Here is a 21,524-nt window from a genome sequence, read left to right as displayed (position 1 = left end):
TTCTCTTTTTAAGATGAAGACTATGAAGCTGCAGTTAAAAAGCTCAATGGAAAACTGTATCTGGATAAGCCTCAAAAGCAAAAGTCAGCTATCGCAGGTACAGATAGAAATTCTTCAAAACATCTTGTAAGTTAAAAATGCAGATTAAATGACTTCATAATTTTCCAAACTTAGGCGGAAGCTTGGGAACTAACAGAAAACTGGATCCGGATGAGCCAAGGGAGCAATTGGATTCTCTTGGTCCAGAAGGTGTGTCTGCAGCAGGTAAATAAATTTCTTAATTTTAAGCACTATTTTGGAACTAAAATAACTTTTCTAATTGTGGTATTCGTACTTAAAATGGCAGCTGATAGAAGTCTTTGTGAAAATCCGTACCCAGATCAGCATAGTGAATGGTTCCATCAGGATACACCTCAGCAACAAATCTCCACTGAAGCAGGTACAGATTTTGTACAGAAAATTACTTTGTTATTTTGAGTATGCAGAAGTTTTAACTCCTAGCATTTTTTCTATTTAAGGCGCTTCCTTGGAAACCACTGATATCAAGTTATGTGTTGATAACAAAAAGAAGTCCAGTACAATAGGTATACATATTTCTTTGCAGTTTTGTAATCATCCACTTGAATTCCTTATAACAAATTTTAGCATTTGATGCCAGTTTTACCAATTTAAAAAATGTATTGGATACTTTAGCTAAAAGTTTGTGACACAGCTGTTTCATTAATTCTTGATGATTACATAAATGGATCAACTGAGTTTTGAAAGCAGATGGTGAGATAATAAATAACAACCAATAATTGTAGTCCTGAAGCAATTTCTTGTCAGATAAAGGGCAAAGGCTTTGGATATTTTGGTTAATTTGTATGATATCATTGCTTCAAAACTATTAACTACATGAGATGCAAGGAAGGGGATTTTCATATTAATGAGGAAACAAGGGAGTAAAGTAAAGGGAGTTAAATACTTTCCATTAATCCCATTCGGGACTCCAAGGTGTAGGGATGCATTGGTACTGGTGAAGACTTATAGGGTTGTGTGCCATGAGACAGTTTAGGTGGCTTTGCAGCAGATCTAGGTCAGAACTTCGTGGTTAGAGTAACAGGGCCTCAATGAGTGGGAGAAGTTAGTGGAGAGGACTGGTGTGATCAGTTGGTTTGGAGTAGATGGGGGTGTGGTCAGGAGTTCAAGGGACAGATGCTAGTAGAAAAATCATATATTTGAGTGATGTTCCAGCCCTAGGCTGGGATCTGTTCGAAGATAACTATTAAAATGGCTGTCCTATCGACTGGTGTGCCTCAAAATAATGTTACCTACTTTCTCTCTGTGCTCTTAAGGAATGTCTGTAGGAATGATATGATTCCATAAATGTCTGTGGTATTGAAAATTGGTGCAAGAATAATTCACAGCCAGGAGGATCCAGTTAGTTTCCATGGTGGTTTAATTTCACTTTGGAACTTCTATTAATACAAGAAATGCAATTTATTTCTAGGCATTTAGAAAATTAGTGACTCCCCAGCCATGGTTCTCATTTATTACTGTTCTGTCTCAGCCACATGGGCAGCCCTTTTGTATCACCACAGAACTGGTTGTCTGGTTTTAGTAAAACCACAAAGTTGAACTGCATCATCTTATTACTATATACTTAGATTTTATCCACAACAAGAACTTAGCACAGAATCACTGAGCTTTCTACCTCATTTGTTCCAACGTCCTTATCTTTTTAAGGCAGTGGTTATGTTGATTCTATCTGGTCTGGTCTTAGAAATTCTCAGAGATGTGTTCGAGCACAGTGGAATATTGGAGGCTCTACAGATCCAAGAATAAGCTCAGGCAAAATGGACTTGTGAATAACTGGTAAAATTGAAATAAAAACAATGCTGAAAATGCTCAACAAGTCAGGCAGCTTCTGTGTGGTGAGAGGAAAAACTGCATTGTGTGAGCACTGAATGTAGTAAGCAAAATTGAAAGGAGTACAACTGAGCCACTGCTTCACCTGGAAGGCATGTTTGGGTCCGTGGATGACAGAAGGACATATATTTGCCTTTTTAAAAGGCAGAAGTGCTCATTGTGATCTCCTGTACAGTGGAGAAACATCATGTAAATTTGGTGATGCTGATCTTTTAATTGCTTCTCACTTCTCTAACCCACACCCACCTTGACTCCTTTCTTTGGCTTCCTACACTGTTCCAAAGTAAGCTGGAGAAACAGCACTTCATCTTCAGTCCAGATACTGAATTCCAACAATTCCAGAAGACCTGCCTTTGTGTCAAAACTGGCCAATTCTGATGCAAGTTCATCAACCTGTAATATTAACCAGGTTTTTGTCTCTACAGATGCTACCTATCTAGCTGGGTTTCCAGCATTGTTTGATTTCCATCAATTTCTGCATTGTGCATTTCAGCATTCCATTGTTTTTTTTCTCCCCTCTGCTCTCATTCATCTCTCTCTATTCACACACCCTTCAGACAGATCAACACGCCTGCACCACTTTTAGACAGCACCAGCAGTATCTTTGACATCTGGATTCTCTGCAGCTCCACCCTATTGCAACAATTATTCCTCCCCTGCTGCTGCCTTTGTAGTTTCAAACACACTGCTTTCACACTTCTCCCAGTTCTGACATAAGGTCATCGACCTGGGACTCTAACTCTTTTTTTCCTCCACGGATGCTACTGAACTCCCAAGTATCTCTAACATTTCTATTTTATTTTGGATTTTCAGCTACTGTTCTATTGCTTTTAGACTGGTGAAATTGGCTTGTTTGAATTTAATATTGCAAATATGAAGATTAGTTTTTCTTGACTTCCCAAGCTTTGGGCAAAAAAATGGGATTTGAGGAAATGGGTATAGTCCTTTTGGAAAAGCATCCTTTAGAAGGAAGCTCTACTGACAAATTAAGAATATAGTTTATTATGTGGTAACTAATGCTAAATGATTTTTTTTTCAGAGATTGGGATAAATTTTTCCTTGTGTTTTGTGATCATCCTGCTATTTTTGTAGACTCCAGTGGGGATAATCTGGTAGAAGATGGTGAGAAAGACTGTATCGTTGTCTGGGAGAAGTTGCCAACCCCTGAAGAGAGGATGAAAGCTGAAAAATTGTTGCTACCTTCTACCTTCTTTTGTGGTCTAAGCAGTGATACAGAAGGAGAGAAGGAAGATGATGACTTTGAGACTGAAATTAGAAAAATCAGGGAATCTCAGGTGAAATTAAAAATGTCTTAATTGTAGTCAATGAATCATGACAACAGTGTTCTATTGTATCTTCCATGCTAGATGACCATATTAAAATATTAGCTCCTTATTTGACATATTGCATCTCTTGTAGGATAGGCTATCATTGTCAGTGAGCAACAAGGAGGCTGTATATTTCTAGTGAAGTTAACATTTATTAGATTTGATATTTCTTAAATTAATTTGCTGATATTCCATTTTCTGGCTGAATCACATCACATTGGATGGATTTTTTAACATTTGGTTCAAAATGGGTTGCATGTTTTTGTTTAAAATGTTCACATGATTTCTAAGTTAATTGAGTGCTATTTAATAGAAAGTTTAATTAGAGCAATGGCATTTTAATGTGCATACTAATAATTATTCCATGTGAACCATCCATTTTAACTGCAATAATTTTTTGTTGCTATAGGTAACGCAAGAAGGGCTCCTCAGCATTTCCACTGATGTAGTTTCCACAGTGCAGTTGAATAAACAGACAATGGCTACACCAGCTGTTGCTTCAGTGACTGAACCAGACTCCACAACACATTTCGTACTGAAGGCAGAATTTCCAGCATCAGATGATGCAGGCCCATTGATTTATCAACTAAGAAAGAAATGGAACCTGATTCTACCACTCAGGGTACAAAAAGGGAAAATGGGATGACTTAATATGGAATTATTCTCTTTATTTGAATGTAATGGAATGTTAGTGCACCTCCAGATTTTTTAATGGGGAAGGTATTGGTGGGGCAGTAAAAGAGGAAATGCTTGTATTTGTGGGGAACCATTAATTGGTGGGCATTGTGGATCAAGGATTTGAATCATTCTTAGACCAAATAAGTTGGTGTTTCTTTTGACCCAGAGGAGCTTAAATTTTCTCAAACTGCTTGTGCAGCTTGTTTTTATTGGGCAAGGGGCAAGGCCTTCATTGTGGACGCACCTTTAGTTTTTCTGTTACATTTGTCACCTGCTTTGAAAAGAAATAAAACTTAGTTTTCAGAGAATTTTACAACGAAACACTTAAATGTATTGTCTTGAGTATACTGAGCCTCTACAGCCTTGTGATTGAGAATTCCAAAGGTTAACAATCCTCAGGATGAAGTAATTTTTTTCTCTTGTATCAGAATTGAATGACTGACCCCCTTTATTTTGAGACTGACCCCTGGTTCTTGACAGCCCAGTTAAAGGATGGATGGGATGTTTTTTTCCCTTAAATCTCCAGCAGATTCATGTATGTTCATCTCTAATATCAGAACTCAAAAAGTGTAGGTCTGTTCTACTTAATCTCATGTGACAAACTGGCCATCCCAGGAATCAATCTGTCGGACCTTAGTTATACCGTTCCTATTGCAAGTATATCCTTCCTTGGCTGTGGAAACTAGGCATACACAATTTTCCATATGTGGTCTCATTGGGGCACATACAATTGGAGCAAGACATTTCTGATCATGAAATTCTCTTGCAGTAAAGGCAAGCTATTTGCCTTCCTACTTGCTATATCTGCATTTTAACTTCTGGTGATTTGTATACAAGAAACCCCGTCCCCAAATATCTTTTTACTCTCCATTTTTTAAAAATATTGTTTCAAAGTGGATGGCTTCACATTTTTCAGCATGTTCCATAGCTTTGTTCTTGCCTTTTCACTAACCCAGTCTACATCTCCCTGAAGCTTCTGCATTTTCCTCACAACCCATAGTTCCACTCATCTTTGAACACATTGGATATATGTGTTTGCAGATCCTGCAGCAGGTCTTGCCTGGCACATTGAGAGAGCCGATTTCCCCAGTGTGAATGATGGGGAAATCTCAGCAAGATGAGCTCGTTGCATGACTGCTTTTGGAGTCTTCATCTCAAGAGATAAGTTGTCAGATGTTGCCCTGGACTTCAGCACGTAAAATGTCAGTTATGGAAGGCTGGGCACCGGCATTTAACAGCAAAATCCAGGTGCATGTCTTGTGCTGTTTGATAGTGTGTAGAAGCCTAAGGGGCAGCTTTGGAAGCAGGATTAGTTTTAAAAAGCTTATTTTAATTCTGAAAATATTGCTGTAGAGCTCTGTTCCTGTGGTTTTTTGTTTAAAACAATACCTAATAAATATCCATGTTATGATACGTGGCTCCCAGAATCCACTACAGGCAATCCTGGTTACAAAAGGATTCCACTGCTGAGAACAGTTTGTAACCAGAATTCTTTTGTTAGTCAGAAATGAGCAAAGACGATGTGTGGGAGAGGACCACAGAAACAGCTGTGACAGGAACTGAGCATGTCCAGGAAGAGCAGCCACAGCTGGCCCCTCTGCCTCACTGGTCTGCTCTGTGCTCCCAGCTGTGCTTGACTGACCAGCTCCTGATTATTGCAGGTTGGGAAGAGAAGACATGAATACCCCATTCCCACTGGCGGAAGATGCTGCAGTTGCATAGCACCTAGCAAATGCAAATCCATCCCCATCCAGTTGTTGATCTCCTAAACACCCAGGGAAATACATCACCACCCCCCCCCCCCCCCCCCCCCCCCCCCCCCCCCCCCCCCCCCACCCCCCCCCCCCCCCCCCCCCCCCCCCCCCCCCCCCCCCCCCCCCCCCCCCCCCCCCCCCCCCCCCACCCCCCCCCCCCCCCCCCCCCCCCCCCCCCCCCCCCCCCCCCCCCCCCCCCCACAGACCTCTGAACAGCCAGCACAACGGCTTGAGCCACTAATTCCTGTTGAAAATATCAGCTCTGCTGCATCCAGCTGCAGGGCCAGGCTCCAACTGCACTGGGTAATGCCAAATCACTTGATTTGCCTCTCACTCGCCTGTGAAGCTCTGCTATGAAGTTAGGGAAGCATAATTTTTAAAAATACATCGGAAGAGTTTTGTAAAGTCAAATACCTAAACCAGCTCACTTGAATGTATGGATGTTCATAAGTCAAGCATTCCATTACGTGGTGGGGGAGGTGGTTGCAGGAGGCCTGTACTCTCGGCTAACAATCTGCTGGAGGATCTCAGTGAATTGAGCAGCATCTGCAGGAGGAAAGGAATTGTCAACGTTTTGGGTCAAAATGCTGCGCGAGTCCTACTCTACCCACTGAGTTCCTCCAGCAGATTGTTGCTTCAGATTCCAGAATCTGCAGTCTATTGTTTCTCCTGTACTCCAGGTTATTGTTTTCACAACCAGAATATGTTAATGTGGACTTAGTTTGGTGATGGCACTGATTCGGAAAGTTGTGGGTTCAAGCCCACCTGCAAGAGCTGGCAATCTAGGTTGGCACTTCTGTGGGGTGCTTCCAGCATACTGTTGGTGGTGGAGAAGGAATTAATAGCTTCTGTGACAGTTTAAAGAACAGCAAGGATGTTCTTCCACTGTTTTAATACATACTCTGACAGTTTAAGAATAACAGGCAATTTACTGCCTTTCTGCTGTTGGACTATGCTATGTGCAGATTAACTGCTGTGTTTGTCTGCATGACATGAAATATGGAATTCGTAGTGAAGTACTTTGACATGTGCTGACAATGTGGGCTACATATTAATGTGGATTTGTTCTCTTGTGTGGAGGATCCATGTTGGTTTCACAATAATACCCTCTAGAATGTAGCAGTTGATTTACTATATCAGATGTTTGTAACCATCTGGTATTTTTTTTAGAATCATGGAAGTTAAACCATTGGCCAGCAGGTGACTATATTGAACTTGAACTTAATTCCATATTGGATCTATAATTTACAATTTTAGCTAATGTTTTGCAATTTAGTTTTGTATGGACCCTTAATACCACAAGAGAACAAATCTGTATTAATATGTAGTCCACATTACCATGTCAAGGTATTTCACTATGAATTCCATATTGCTTATGCAAACACAGCAACTAATGTGCATGTCCTAGAAGCAGAACAGCAATAAATTGCCAGTTAATCAGTTGACGTTAGTTGAAAAATGTGTATTAACTTAAAAACTACTTTCTAGGGCTCCCCCTTTAAATATTAGCCCACTCCTGCTGTAGGATGAACCATCCTAACTTCTGAAAAAAGGTTGCTTGGAACTAAAAGTGCTATTTGTATACAGACATAAAAATACATGCAGGAATCCATGAACACATTATTTGTCCTTGGGATCCCTATTTCTGGTTTATAGATTTTTGGTGTGCTCCAGAAACAGTGCCTTAAACTTGGAACTGCTGTCAAATTTATGCTGTTACTCCAGAAGAACTAGTGTGAAATTACCATTATTTTAATTGGAACAAGCTCCATCCCAACCTTTTGATTAGGTTTGCACAATGCTCCAAAATAAATAATGTGTTGGTTTTATTAAAATATAAAGGAGTAAGGGAACTGGTTAACTTTACTTTTCTGAAGATGACTATGGTAGCTTTTGCAGCTAACTTAATAGTGGGCTTTCTGCTTTGATGCTTGATGTGCATTGCATTAAATTATACAGATTTACTATTTAAAATAACAGTAAAATTCAATGCATATTTGAGACAAGAATATGATAGGATGTTATTTAATGACATCCCCAGTGGTTATTTGGTTATCAGTTATGTTTTAAGATCTCAGCATTTTTACTAATGAATTTGGTTTGTTTGTATAATAAGATGCACTCTTGACCTCACAATCTACCTCATTAATGGCCTTGCACCTTATTGTCTGCCTGCACTGCACTTTCTCCGTAACTAACACTATTCTGCATTCTGTTATTGTTTTCCCTTGTACTATCTCAATGATCTGTAAGGATGGCATGCAAAACAAAGTTTTTCACTGTACCTTGGTACATGTGACAAATAATAAATAAACCAAATATATTTTCTTTTCTCTTTACAGAGAATGGCATATTTGCATTTGACTCTACAGGATTTTCTTTCGCAGATTTGGCTGCAAAGAATAAAACTTACACATTTGCACAGAAAGGTAACATCTGAGTTCTGTTTGATAATCTACATGAAAATAGCTGTTCACTTCATACAAGCCCTTGTATTCATTAAGGAAACAAAGTAAAATAGTGGTTTTGTAGCGGCTGCTACCGTGATGTGAAAACAAGTCACTAGTCGGTGGGTTGCAGAACAAAAACTGATTTATTTTCCCGCCTTGCGCGGGCCTTTTAAGAGGAACGGTTCCCGCCCACCGAAAACGGAAATGACGTATGCGCTACATCATCAAACTTTTCCCACATGCGGGTTCTCCCCGTCGCTCGGGGAAGATGAAGGCCCAACGCCATCTTGGGCCTCGCCGCTCTGACGACGCGCGACCCGACCGCAAGGTTCGCGGGCTGCGCTAGCTGTTGCTTAGGAGTTCGGCCTCTGCGTCGCAGTGTTGGGACCTCGACCGGTTGTTGTAGATCTAAATGGGCTGGTTTGAGGCGGTCCATCGTGAAGACCTCTTCCTTGCCCCCAGTGTCCAAAATAAAGGTGGACCCATTATTCCTGATGACCCGGAACGGCCCCTTGTATGGTCGTTGCAACAGTGCCCAGGGTGTGCCCCTGCGAACGAAAACGAACTTAGTCTCGTAGTTCCTTGGGTTCACAGGATGGGGCTTGACCATGCTGCGAAGTGGGAATTGGTGCCAAGCTGCCAAGCCCCTCGCGCAGTCTTTCCTGGACTGCCGTGGGCTGTTCCTCATGGCCCCGAAGGGCGGGTATGAAATCCCCTGGGACAACCAGGGGCGCACCATACACGAGTTCAGCTGACGAAGCGTGGAGATCTTCCTTGGGGGCAGTGCGTATGCTGAGCAGGACCCAAGGCAGTTCGTTGACCCAGTTAGGACCTTTCAGGCGGGCCATCAGGGCTGATTTCAGATGGCCGTGGTGGTGTGCAGCTGTGTCCCTAGCATGTTCACTGATGCAGACCAGAGGCTTGGAGGTAAACTGGGTGCCTCTGTCTGAAGTGATGTGGGCTGGAACACCAAAACATGAGATCCAAGTTGTGAGCAGCGCCCGGGCGCAGGAATCAGTCGTGGTGTCAGATAGAGGGGTTGCCTCTGGCCACCTCGTGAACCGGTCCACGATGGTAAGGAGGTACCAGCCTCCTCTTGAAACTGGAAGAGGACCAACAAGGTCGACATGGATGTGGTCGAACCTTCTACGGGTCGGCTCAAACTGCTGTGGTGGGACCTTGGTGTGTCGTTGGATTTTTGATGTCTGGCAGTGCAGACAAGTTCTGGCCCACTCACTGACCTGTTTGCGCAGGCCGTGCCAGACGAACTTGCTGGCGACCAGTGGAACAGTTGATCTGATGGACAGGTGCGCCAACCCGTGTACAGAGTCGAAAACACATTTCCACCAGGCTGCAGGAACTATAGGGCGGGGTTGATCTGTTGCGATGTCGCAAAGGAGGGTCTGCTGACCTGGACCGACTAAGAAATCTTGGAGCTGCGGTTCTGTAGCTGGACAGCTTGTCGTCGGCTTGCTATGCGTCAGCCAGGGCTGTGTAGTCAACACCCAGGGACAGGCTGTGGATGGTCGGTCTGGAAAGCGCATCAGCAATGACATTGTCCTTTCCGGAGACATGTTGGATATCCATTGTGAATTCAGAAATGTAGGACAAATGTCGCTGCTGACGAGCTGACCAGGGATCGGAGACCTTGGCAAAGGCGAAGGACAAAGGCTTATGGTCAGTGAAAGCGGTGAAAGGCTTGCCTTCTAAAAAGTACCGGAAATGCCGGACCGCCAGGTACAGCGCTAGAAGTTCCCAATCAAAAGCACTGTATTTCAGTTCGAGCATCTAAGGTGCCTGCTGAAAAATGCTAAGGGTTGCCAACAGCCTTCGATTAGTTGTTCCAGTATTCCACCAACCGCGGTGTTGGATGCGTCCACTGTGAGGGCGGTTGGGACGTCTGTCCTAGGGTGTACCAGCATCGTGGCGTCTGCCAGGGCGTCCTTGGCCTTGACGAAGGCAGCCACGGCCTCGTCATTCCAGGCAATGTCCTTGCCCTTGCCAGACATCAACAAGAACAAAGGGCGTGTGACACGGGCTGCTGCAGGGATGAACCGATGGTAAAAGTTGACCATCCCCAGGAATTCCTGCAGGCCTTTGACCATGTTGGGACGGGCAAAATGGTGAATAGCGTCTACCTTGGCAGGTAGGGGTGTTGCTCCTTCGCTGGTGATTCTGTGGCCGAGGAAATCGATAGAGTCAAGTCCAAATTGGCACTTGGCCGGGTTGATAGGCCAAAATCACGGAGACGGGAGTACAGTTGGTAGAGGTGGGAAAGGCGTTCTTAGCGGTCACGGCTGGCGATTAGTATGTCATCTAAGTAAATGAACACAAAGTCCAGGTCTCGGCCTACCGCGTCCATCAGCCGCTGGAAAGTCTGCATGGTGTTCTTAAGGCCGAACGGCATTCAAAGAGGCCGAATGGAGTGATAAGCGCAGTTGTGGGGACATCGTCAGGGTGGACTGGGATTTGGTGGTATCCCTGGACGAGGTCCACCTTGGAGAAGATGTGAGCCCCGTGTAGGTTCGCCGCGAAGTCCTGGATGTGAGGGATGGGTAGCAGTCTGGGGTGGTGGCGGCATTCAGCCTACGGTAGTCTCTGCAGGGCCTCCACCTACCGGTGGCTTTAGGGATCATGTGCAGGGGGGAGGCCCAGCGGCTGTCTGACCTGCGAACGATCCCCAGCTCCTCCATGCGGTGGAACTCTTCCTTTGCCAGGCGGAGCTTGTCTGGAGGTAGTCGTCGTGCTTGGGCATGAAGGGGTGGCCCTGTGGTAATGATGTGCCGCACCCCGTGTTTGGGCATCAAATTTGTAAACTGTGCCAAAACCGATGGGAACTCAGCTAGGAGCTTGGTGAACTCGTTGCCAGACAGGAAAACGGAGTCCAGGCGTGGGGCTGGTAGGCTGGCTTCTCCCAGGGGGTAGGTTTGGAAAGTTCTGGAGTGCATTAGCTGTTTCCCTCATAGGTCGACTAACAGGCTGTGGGCCCAAAGGAAATCGGCTCTCAGGAGTGGCTGGGCGATGGTGGCAAGGGTAAAATTCCCGGTAAAACGGCTGTCACCAAATTGTAATTGAACTGTACGGGTACCGAAAGTCCGTATCATTGTGCCACTTGCGGCATTGAGTACAGGACCTTGTTGCCTGTTACGAGTGTCACGGCTGGTCAGGGGCAAAATACTGACCTCTGCTCCAGTATCAATGAGGAAACGACACCTGGACTCCGAACAAATAGGAGGCTGTGTTGGCGACCAGCCGTTGTAGCCATCAGCAGCAGCTGGCCCTGGCGTTTCCCTGAAACTTGCAGGGTGGGCGGCATCGACGGGCCTCCGCACCCCACCTCTGATGGTAGAAACACAGCTGGTCACCAGTGTCATCGTCTGTTTCTGGGGTGTGGTCGCTCAGTTGCTGGGACTTAGGTAGGCATTGGGCTCGTGGCCTGGCGATTTGGCTGACGCGCAACCAGCTCTCAAGTTTGGCCTTCCACAGGACATCTGTCTGAGCAGCTACCTCACATGGGTTGCTGAAATCGGCATCGGCCAACAGCAGGTGAATGTCATCGGGTAGTTGTTCGAGGAAGGCCTGTTTGAACATTAGGCAGGGTTTGTGTCCCTCAGCCAATGCCAGCATCTCATTCATTAGGGCCAATGGGGATCTGACCCCAGGCCGTCGAGATGAAGCAGGCGGGCGGCACGCTCGCAACGGGAGAGGCCGAAGGTCTGAATAAGAAGGTCTTTGAAAGCCAGGTACTTATCCTCCGGAGGAGACTGGATGAAGTCTCTGACCTGGGCGGCTGTCTCCTGGTCCAGGGAGCTGACCACGTGGTAGTACTTTATGGAGTTGGAATTGTGCTTCAGCCTGGTTGAACCAGACGCTGTGCCGAAGCGTCCAAAAGGTGGGCAGCTTGAGTGCCACTGCATTGGCTGCTGCGTTGTCGTCCATCGTGCGGGTCCAAAATCCGTTTGGACCATCGGGGTCACCGATGTAGCGGCTGCTACTGCGATGTGAAAGCAAGACACTAGTCGGTGGGCTGCAGAACAAAAACTGATTTATTTTCCTGCCTTGCGCGGGGGTCTTAAGAGGAATGGTTCCCGCCCACCGAAAACTGAAATGGCATATGCGCTACGTCATCAAACTTTTCCCGCACGTTGGTTCTCCCCGTCGCTCAGGGAAGTCGAAGGCCCAATGCCATCTTGGGCCTCGCCGCTCTGACGACATGTGACCCGACCGCCGAGCCGGTCCACTTGCTCGGACGGTGAGTCGCTACAGTTTATTATATTTTTAAAAAATAAAGCATTTAATCACATGAATTTTCTTTTGTAAAGCCAGCTCATCTGATGAGTTACTGCCTATTGGTGGTTTAACTTTTAAAAGATACTAAGAAACCTGGATTATTGGCACTTCCTCATTTTTAGGAATTGAATTTGCCCAAAACTATACTAAAATTGGAGCTCTGCTTCTTTCTGTCTCAATGAATTGTTGTTCTACTTTCATTGCCACACAGTGGTGTTTTTAAATTTTCTTTGTCATATTTCATGGGTGCAGAAAAATAAAATTTAAATGCCATATTTTACTGTGTTATGCCCTTGATAATACAACTTTTTTTCTCCCTGAAAAAGAAACCAATTTTGTATGGGAAAATGCAGGAATTCCGGTTTTTAATTCGATGGTGACTCGAACTCCAGGCGATGTTGAAGATGATGGTGCTGATGTGGTATCTAGTGAAGATATCCACTTTGAACCAATAGTTTCTTTACCTGAGGTAAAAAGTAAACATAATGCATTATCTGTAGGTAGTCCCTGGGTCTAACAGACTAATCCCAATAACATTACTCAAGAAATCGTAGAGTCATACAGCACAGAAATGGGCTCTTCAGCCCAACTAGACCACTCCCACCAAGAGGCCCCATCCAAGCAAGTCCCATTTGGCCCATAACCTTCTAAACCTTTCCCAGTCCATGTACCTATCCAAATGTCTTTTAAAAGTTGTTGTTGTTGTTGTACCTGTCCCAACCACTTCCTTTAACAGCTCATTCCACATACCTATTACCCTTTGTATTTTTTTTAAAAGTTTGCCCTCGTTCCTATTAAATCTCTCCCCTCTCACCATAAACCTATGCCTTCTAGTTCTTGATTTCCCCAAGCCTAAATGCATTCACCCTATCTATGCTCCTCATGATTTTATACACTGCTATAAGATCACCTCTGTCTGCTACGCTCCAAGGAATAAAGTCCAATCTGTCCAACCCCTCCCTATAACTCAGTCACTCAAGTCCTAGCAGCATCCTTATAAATCTTTTCTGCACTCTTTCCAGTTTAATAACATCTTTCTAGATGTCTTTTAAATGTTGCTAATGTGCCCACCTCAACCTCTATTTCTGGCAGTTCATTCCAAATACGCACCACCCTTTGCATGAAGAAGTAGCCCCTGACATCCCTTAATATTTCACCTCTGATCTTAAACCTATGCGCTCATGTTTTTAGCACACCCTCCCTGGGGAGAGAGACTGTGCTTTCACCCTGTCTAGTAACCATGCCTTGTACATTCACATCCAAATCACTTGTATAAATTACAAACAACAAAAGTCCCAGCACCGACCCCTGTGGCACACTACTAGACACAGGCCTCTTACTGAGAAAAACCCTCAACCATCACCCTTTGCTTCCTACCACTGAGCCAATTATGAATCCAAATCACTATCTCACCCTGGATCCCATGTGATCTAACCTTCCAGACTGGCTTGCCATGAGGGACCTGGTCAAAGGCCTTGCTAAAGTCCATATAGACAACATCCACTGCCCTACCCTCTTGGTTACCTCCTCCAAGAACTCAGATTTGTCAGACACAACTTCCCACACACAAAGCCATGCTGACTGTCTGGAATCAGACCATCTCATTAAGGACTTAGCCCATCTCTTGAGGCTCCACACAAAAATGTCCCTTTTGGTCTTTGAGGGGACTTTGAGGGGCAATTCTCTCTAGTTGCTTTTTTTCCTTTAATTTTTATCTCTTTGGGTCTTCCTTAATCTTCTCTGCCAAAGCTATCTTCTGCCCCTTTTTTTTTGCCCTCCTGATTTCTTTCTTGAGTACATTCCTGTATCCCATATACTCCAGAGATTTGCTTGATCCCAGCTGCCTGTACCTGACCCATGCCTCCTTTTTCCTGGCTAGGGCCTCAATATCCCTTGTCATCCAGGATTCCCTACTCCTACTATCCTTGCCCTTCACTCTATAACAGGAACATGCAGACCGTGTTCTCAATATTCTCTCATTTAAAAGCCTTCCACTTGCCTGTGGTGCCTTTGCCTACAAACAGTCTACTCCAATCTACCTTTGTCTCATCCTGTCAAAATTTGCCATGCCCAATTTAGAACTTGAACCTGTGGACCAGTTCTGTCCCTTTCCATAACTAATTTAAAACTATTGGTCATGGTCCCAAAGTGCTCCCCTACTGTCACCTGCCCCACCCTATTACCCAAGAGGAGGTTGAGCTTTGCCCTCTCGCTAGTAGGGCCCTCTACATATTGCCCAAAGAAACTTGCCTGAATGCACTTAACAAATTCCACCCCTTAACGCAGACTGGGACTGCCATACTGTTAGAAAAGTTAAAATCTCCTACTATGACAACCCTATTATTCTTGCAACTCTCCACAGTCTCCCTGCATATTTGCTCCTCTAATTCCTGTTGACTGTTTAGGGGCCTATAGTACAACGTCAACAATGTGATCATCCCCTCTTATTTCTCAGCTCCACCCATACAACTTCACTGGATGATCCTTCAGTAATTTCATCTGACTACTGCTGTACATTCCCCTTAATCAGAAATGTAATTTTTCCCCTCCTAGAACATTAAGTTGCCAGTCTTGTCCCTCCCTAAGCCACATTTCTATAATGGCTATAATACCCCAGTCCCACGTGGCTACCCATGCCCTGAGTTCATCTGCCTTGCCCGTCAGTCCTCTTGCATTGAAATAAATGCAATTTAATCCAATAGGCTTTCATTCCTGCTGTTCCCCAGCTTGTATTGCCTATTTAACTTGCTGTCACTGACTTCTGTATCACTTTCCAGCCTCTCATTTGCCTTTCTGCTGCTTAAGATCCTACCCCTCCTGTCAAACTCATTTAAATCCTCCCAAGTAGCACTAGCAAATCTGCCTGCCAGGAAATTGGTCCCGCTCCAGTTCAGGTGCAACCCCGTCCCTTTTGTACAGGTCACCTCTGCCCCAGAAGAGGTCCCAATGGTCCAAAAACCTGAATCCCTGCCCCCACACAATTTTTCAGCCCCACATTCATTTGCTGTATCCTCCTATTCTTGCCCTCACTAGCACAAGGACAAATACATTATTATAATTGATCTAATTGTGGTTTGTGAAACTATTTGGCATTTGAGGTAACATTAATTTATTTGTGCATTTATTCTAATCCACTTCCTATCATTGATCAATTATTTAATCGTTATATTTTCACAAATGGCTTTTTATTCTGTAACATGATTTTTTTAAGTTGCATTTTTTTCTTAAATTGGCTGCACAGAGGTATTTTGTCTAGAGAATTTCAGCGTGCTATAAATTTTGTAGTGCTGAAATAAGATGGTCTACTTCCTTAGGTGTATATATGTTTTCAAAGTAAAACACAAGCAGGCACCCAGAACAGGACTTGTCAATTGAGTTTTTTTAACCCCAGTGCCTCTTGTTTGTTCAAGAGCAATCAACTATAAGCTTAGAGAAAAGATCAGAAGGGAAAATGCTAGGATATTGAAGTTGGCCAGAATATTTTACTAGCTTTAGTCAACCTGCTATAGTAAAGATGCCATTAAGCTGGAAAGAGTGCAGAGGAGATTTGAGGATGTTGCCAGGACTCAAGGGACTGAGTTATGGAGAGAGGTTGGGACTTCCTTTTATATACAGTAGGAGTGTAGAAAAATGAGGGGGAAGAGGTGTATAAAATCATGGGTATAAATAGGGTGAATGCACTCAGTTTTTCCCAGGGTTGGGGAATCAAGAACTAGAGAGCATAGGATTAAGGTGAGAGGGGAGGGATTTAATAGGAATGTGAGGGGGTAACTTTCACACCCAGAAAGTGGTCAGAGGAAGTGGTTGAGACAAGTACATTAACATTTAAAAGGTACTTGGTACATGGATAGAAAAGATTTAGAGGGATGTGGGCCAATCGTAAGCAAATGAGACTAGTTTAGATGGGAATCTTGGTTGACATAGACCAATTGGGCTGAAGGTCCTGTTTCTGTGCTGTGTGAGTCTGACTATAGTACTATCCTTTACTAATGCTAGATTGAATGGTCTTGGTCATTTCTTAAAGATGCGTTGAAATCCTTCATTTTACAGGAGAATTTGCCTAAGCAGACATACCCTTCACAATGGATCAAAATGAGTAAAGGGACAATGATCACAAATTATCTTGCCCCACCTAGTGGATGAATAGCATATCTAAGTTGTGTATATTGTGGAGATTAAATGAGGGAAAATGTACCTATAAAACTTGATTTTAATCTTGCATCAGGCACTTTTGGATATAGGTGACCCCCTCATCATGGCTGTTTGGATAACAGAAATTCACCCATACAGAATTCACAGATCTGTACTCAAAGATTTGAGATACAGAATAAAATTGAATTATGGGTATAACTAGAATTTATGGGGGGGGGGGGGTTAGTTAGTACAATTTCTTCTTCAACTGGCATTTCTTTGCACGTGCAGATGACACTGCTTTGTGTTGCTGGAAATTGATAGTTTTCTGGAAAATGCCAATCCCAGGAAAATGCAAATCTGTACCATTCTATCAAAAGACTAAATGTGCATCGGACAAAGTTCAGAAGAGTGACTTAATACTGGAGGGCACCTCAAGGGTATTAAAATATTGCATTCACCACCTGTGACAGATTTATTTTGGAGAGTACTGGAAGTACTTTTTCTGTTACCAAAAGGTTGAGGGAACTGCCTTAAAAGTTATTTTGGATGATGAGGGAAATGATGTACTGGTATCCTTTATTAAAATTTTATATCTAAAATCACCAGTACTCTTAAAAAGAAATTAAATGCACCATAAGTAACTGCTGTATTTTGGCAGGCTAAATCTGTCAATATTTTCTCACTGAGAATCTGCTGCTGTTCTTGTTGACATTGTTTCATTTCCAATGCCTTTTGTCTCCTGATAATTTTCTGTTAATTAACTATCACTAGTTTCCACATAAATTGTTAAAGAGCAGTCTTTTATTTTGTATGAATGTTATACTCCTTACTACACTGCAGCCCCCCCACCAACATTGCTACTTTTTTCAAAAATAAGGTTTTGACATACACATTGCACAAATCTTAGCTCCACTTTGGCAGCTATAAATATTATCTGAATTCCCAACATTATTCTTGTTTTGTCTTTGATCTTGTGTTTAGAGCAGCAGGACTTGCGATGGCACATTAAACCCTTGAAACTTCCATGGAAACTTTGACAGCCAGCAAAGCACCAACCCCCAGCTGGAGAAGTTGAAAAGTATTTTTAATGGTTTAGAAATGTTTGTCATTCAGGAACATTTTTTGGGGGGGGGGTAGTATTAAAATTGATAATTTTTAAAGTTATCATTAGTCCTCATTATCTGCTGACTTGACAATGCCTGTGGGTCAGGAAAATGGGTATGTTTGCAGCTGAAGCCGGAGCAGGCTGAAATAGAATAAATTGTACAGTGGTCAACCCCTCCATGGATGAGTTATTGCAGCCTTGGTGTCAGTGGCAATGGCTCATTATGCAGTGTATGCACAAGTCACCTATTATTTAAACAGCTAAACAGTGACAGTTGTAAGTAGCATTAGACAGTGTGTTCTGGTTCACTGAATGATAGCCAACTAATGATTCACCACCACTCTGCTTTTTACAGTTATGTTCCCTTTCGTATAAACCAAACCATCAAGAGTAGGCATATACCAGCTGTAGTGTTCCTACTTTCAAATCCTAAAGTCATTTAACTGGTCATTAAACCTTGGATTTTCCTGTCAATACAACTGGTACCCACTTTGTTAACCAGCTGAGTCATCTGATTACACATTAATAATTAAAGTAAAAAGTGTTTATCTTCAAGCTCTAAATAACTGCCATAAATTTAAATGCAACTATAACTTTAGTTGTCTACTTTTTAAATATAGTGTAATCTTTGCCATCTAGAATTTGGGTTTGTAGCTAATATTGCAACAACTACTGGACAATATTGTTGCTTTGGGGATCTTTGCAAATTTTCAATCAAATTTCCTTATGGTGAAAATCTGGAGAGTAATAACTATTTTATGATACTAGGTTGAAACAAAATCTGGTGAAGAGGATGAGGAAATTATATTTAAAGAAAGATGTAAACTGTATCGATGGGACAGAGACATTTCTCAGTGGAAAGAGCGAGGTGTTGGAGATCTAAAAATTCTGTACCACTCTCAAAAGCAATGTTACCGTATTCTTATGAGGAGAGAACAGGTCCTGAAGGTCTGTGCAAATCATGTTATTACTGATGAAATGGAACTCAAATTAATGATTGCATCAAGTAATGCACATGTTTGGACTGCAGTAGATTACACTGGTAAGTATTTATCCTTCATTATTCAAACACTGCAAACTCTTTTAAAATTGTGATTATAATTGCTTTTTATGAATATTCCAGTAACAGATTTTAGAATTCTTTTATAGTCTAAATCTTTTAAAGCTCAGTAAACACAGCTTTGCTGTTTATTTGGTTCATTATTGTTAAAATAAATTGCCTCTTACTATTAGGTAGGAAAGTAATAAACCTGCTCATAATTTTTCAGATGGTGAAGCAAAAATAGAACAATTTGCTGTCCGATTCAAAACTCCAGAGTTGGCTGCGGTTTACAAGAGGAAATTTGAAGAATGTCAAAAAGCACTAATACAGCTCCAAAAATCTGAAGAATCCCAAGTTATGTCCCAATCAGATAGCAATAATCCTGTTGTTTACTTTGATGTATCGGCTGGTGAGGAGATCTTGGGACGAATTACCATGGAGCTGCTAGCAAATAAGGTTCCACGGACAGCTGAAAACTTCAGAGCACTCTGCACTGGGGAGAAGGGTTTTGGGTTTAAAAAATCGATATTCCACAGGGTCATTCCAGGATTTGTTTGCCAGGTATTTATCAAACTTTGCTTACCATCATTGGTACTGGGCTTTTTCTGTGTTTTTTGTCAGTAGTAAATAAAATGCATATTTTTCAAACGTCTGAGGAGATTGATTGAACCTCCTTAGCCATAGCTTAATGGATTCACAAGTATCCTTCCCTGCTAAATTTCACAAAGTGCCAAAAATTACATGGAACATAAAGCACAGAAGCAGCCCAGTTAGCCCAATTGTTGATAATGGTGTTCATATTCCACACAAGCCTTCTCCCATTCTGGCTAGCTGCTCTCGGCCTTTGAGCAATATGTACTCAACTGATCTTTTAAAGGCATCTAAGATACTTGCCTCAAATGCTCTCTGTGCTTCTGTCTTATAAACTGATTTGGCCTTAATTTCCCATTTCATTTATTAAATAACTATATAGCCTCTGTCTTTGATTTCTAAAGAAAAAAATCCCAATCCTCCCACTACTGCCTTGCTCTAGTCATTTGCTGTGCATCAATGTTGCTTAAATGAGTGAACAACCAGTATTCTAATAAATATAGTTTAAAATAAAGATTAGAGGTGTACAGATGTGCTGCCAGGATTTCCATTTAAATATTGCAACCAGCTGTATTGTTAATCTTGTGCTCAAAGTATAAGTTTATAGATTTCAAAATAATTGAAACTAGAAAAGTCATAATTTTCTAAGTTTAAGATGATATGAATTCCTCCTATTTTAAACATGAATTCTTAGCAATCTACATTGCAAATTTTCTTGTCTTTTGAGTTCATGCTAAATTATTTGCAAGTTGAATTTTGCAAGGGAGCGGGCTGAGATTTATCAGCAGAAAGCAGTATCTTTTAAAATTGTTGCATCAACAGGTAGGCACGCAGCTGTTGAAAACAAAATATACCTGTATAATAGCAGAATGAGTTTTGCAACTTGGATGGAATGTAGTTTTGCAATGTTTGTTACCTAATGGGACTGCATTCTGTTTCAGGGTGGTGATATCACTAAATGCAATGGATCTGGTGGAAAATCCATTTATGGTGGTAAATTTGAAGATGAAAACTTTATTTTGCGACACACCTGCCCTGGTTTGTTGTCCATGGCAAATACTGGCCCCAACACCAATACATCGCAGTTCTTCATCACGCTGAAAGAAGCCCCGCATTTAGATTTGAAACACGTAGTTTTTGGCTATGTAAAAGAAGGCATGGATGTGGTGAAATTAATTGAAACGTTTGGTTCAAAAGATGGCCACACAAGTAACACCATTACGATAACTGATTGTGGACAAATCTTAAACAGAATACTGGCTTCTCCTCATGGTCATGCACACTATGTAAAAATCTTACATTAAGGATTCGGAATGGTGTAATACTGGATATTGCCATGGTGCGAAACTGTACTGGTCTAAACTTTGGATGTCAATTTTTTGTTGATATTGCATGTTTCAGAATAAAAGTTTTGACAAACGTTAACAAGCAGTGGCATCTATCTTAAACGTACACATGGTTTTGTGACGTTTACAGAGTTGAACTCTAAGAGGAGCAGTGTCTCTTTTTAAACCTGCCAATTGATGTGGAGAAACTATTGTCATAGTTACATTTGGAACTTTATCATTTGAGAATTATTGAGATGCAACTTAGTAATTGCATTCCAGCACTATAAGTGGAAAGTGGCAGGCAGAATTGGATGATTTTATTTTTCCCTTGGTTTTGCATAATTTGGTGTTCAGATTAGTGCAACATTTATACCAGGTGATTTTTCAATTCCACTCCTAGAATGGGGTTAAATTTTCTGATGATAATTTACTGTCTTGTGAAGAATTAAGTTCTGCTGTCAACATTGCAAATACTGAAATAGATTGACATTGTTGTAAAATGTAAACTTTTTTTAACAGATTCTCTAGTATTTGCTAATGTTTGTGATTGGCTCTGTAATTTTAAATTGACAAATTTAAATTGTTTAAAATCCATAAGTTTATACATTTATAATAAAGGAGCAATTCTGTATCTAAGCAATTTTTTAGGTTCAAATTCATGCAGATTTCAAGTGGAGGTGTATACAAACTTACATTAAATTTTACACTTTCTAAATGCTTTCAAATTGGGTATCTATTTATTTCTCAATACTATGTCATTAGAAAGAGATTAATATATTTTACTAAAGATGTTCCTGCACAGACTTCCTTCCACAACAATTAGCTGTTTACCTTATTTTGCCTAGGCTGTTTATTTCTCAGACCTTCCTGCTGCAGTGCCACATCTTGCTAGAGTGGAGCTCATCGACAGAAGAAA

General features: G+C 42.1%; 1 protein-coding gene across 1 annotated transcript in view; it reads left to right on the top strand.

Annotated features, from left to right (window-relative positions):
• The window catches only part of ranbp2 (RAN binding protein 2), a 64,509-nt gene extending 43,205 nt beyond the window's left edge, over positions 1–21,304 (top strand). Inside the window, 12 exon segments of the mRNA XM_052026776.1 lie at positions 14–97; positions 175–264; positions 347–439; positions 519–584; positions 3,001–3,203; positions 3,646–3,804; positions 3,807–3,858; positions 8,011–8,097; positions 12,735–12,877; positions 18,416–18,689; positions 18,916–19,250; positions 20,222–21,304. Coding sequence (XP_051882736.1) covers positions 14–97; positions 175–264; positions 347–439; positions 519–584; positions 3,001–3,203; positions 3,646–3,804; positions 3,807–3,858; positions 8,011–8,097; positions 12,735–12,877; positions 18,416–18,689; positions 18,916–19,250; positions 20,222–20,584 — 1,949 coding nt within the window. The 3' untranslated portion in view covers positions 20,585–21,304.
• The last annotated feature ends 220 nt before the right edge of the window (positions 21,305–21,524 follow it).

This window comes from Pristis pectinata, chromosome 11, assembly GCF_009764475.1.
Source record: "Pristis pectinata isolate sPriPec2 chromosome 11, sPriPec2.1.pri, whole genome shotgun sequence".
In the NCBI taxonomy this organism is placed as follows: Eukaryota; Metazoa; Chordata; class Chondrichthyes; order Rhinopristiformes; family Pristidae; genus Pristis; species Pristis pectinata.
The sequence above is the reverse complement of the archived record's forward strand: the minus strand, read 5'-3'. Positions and strand labels throughout refer to the sequence as shown.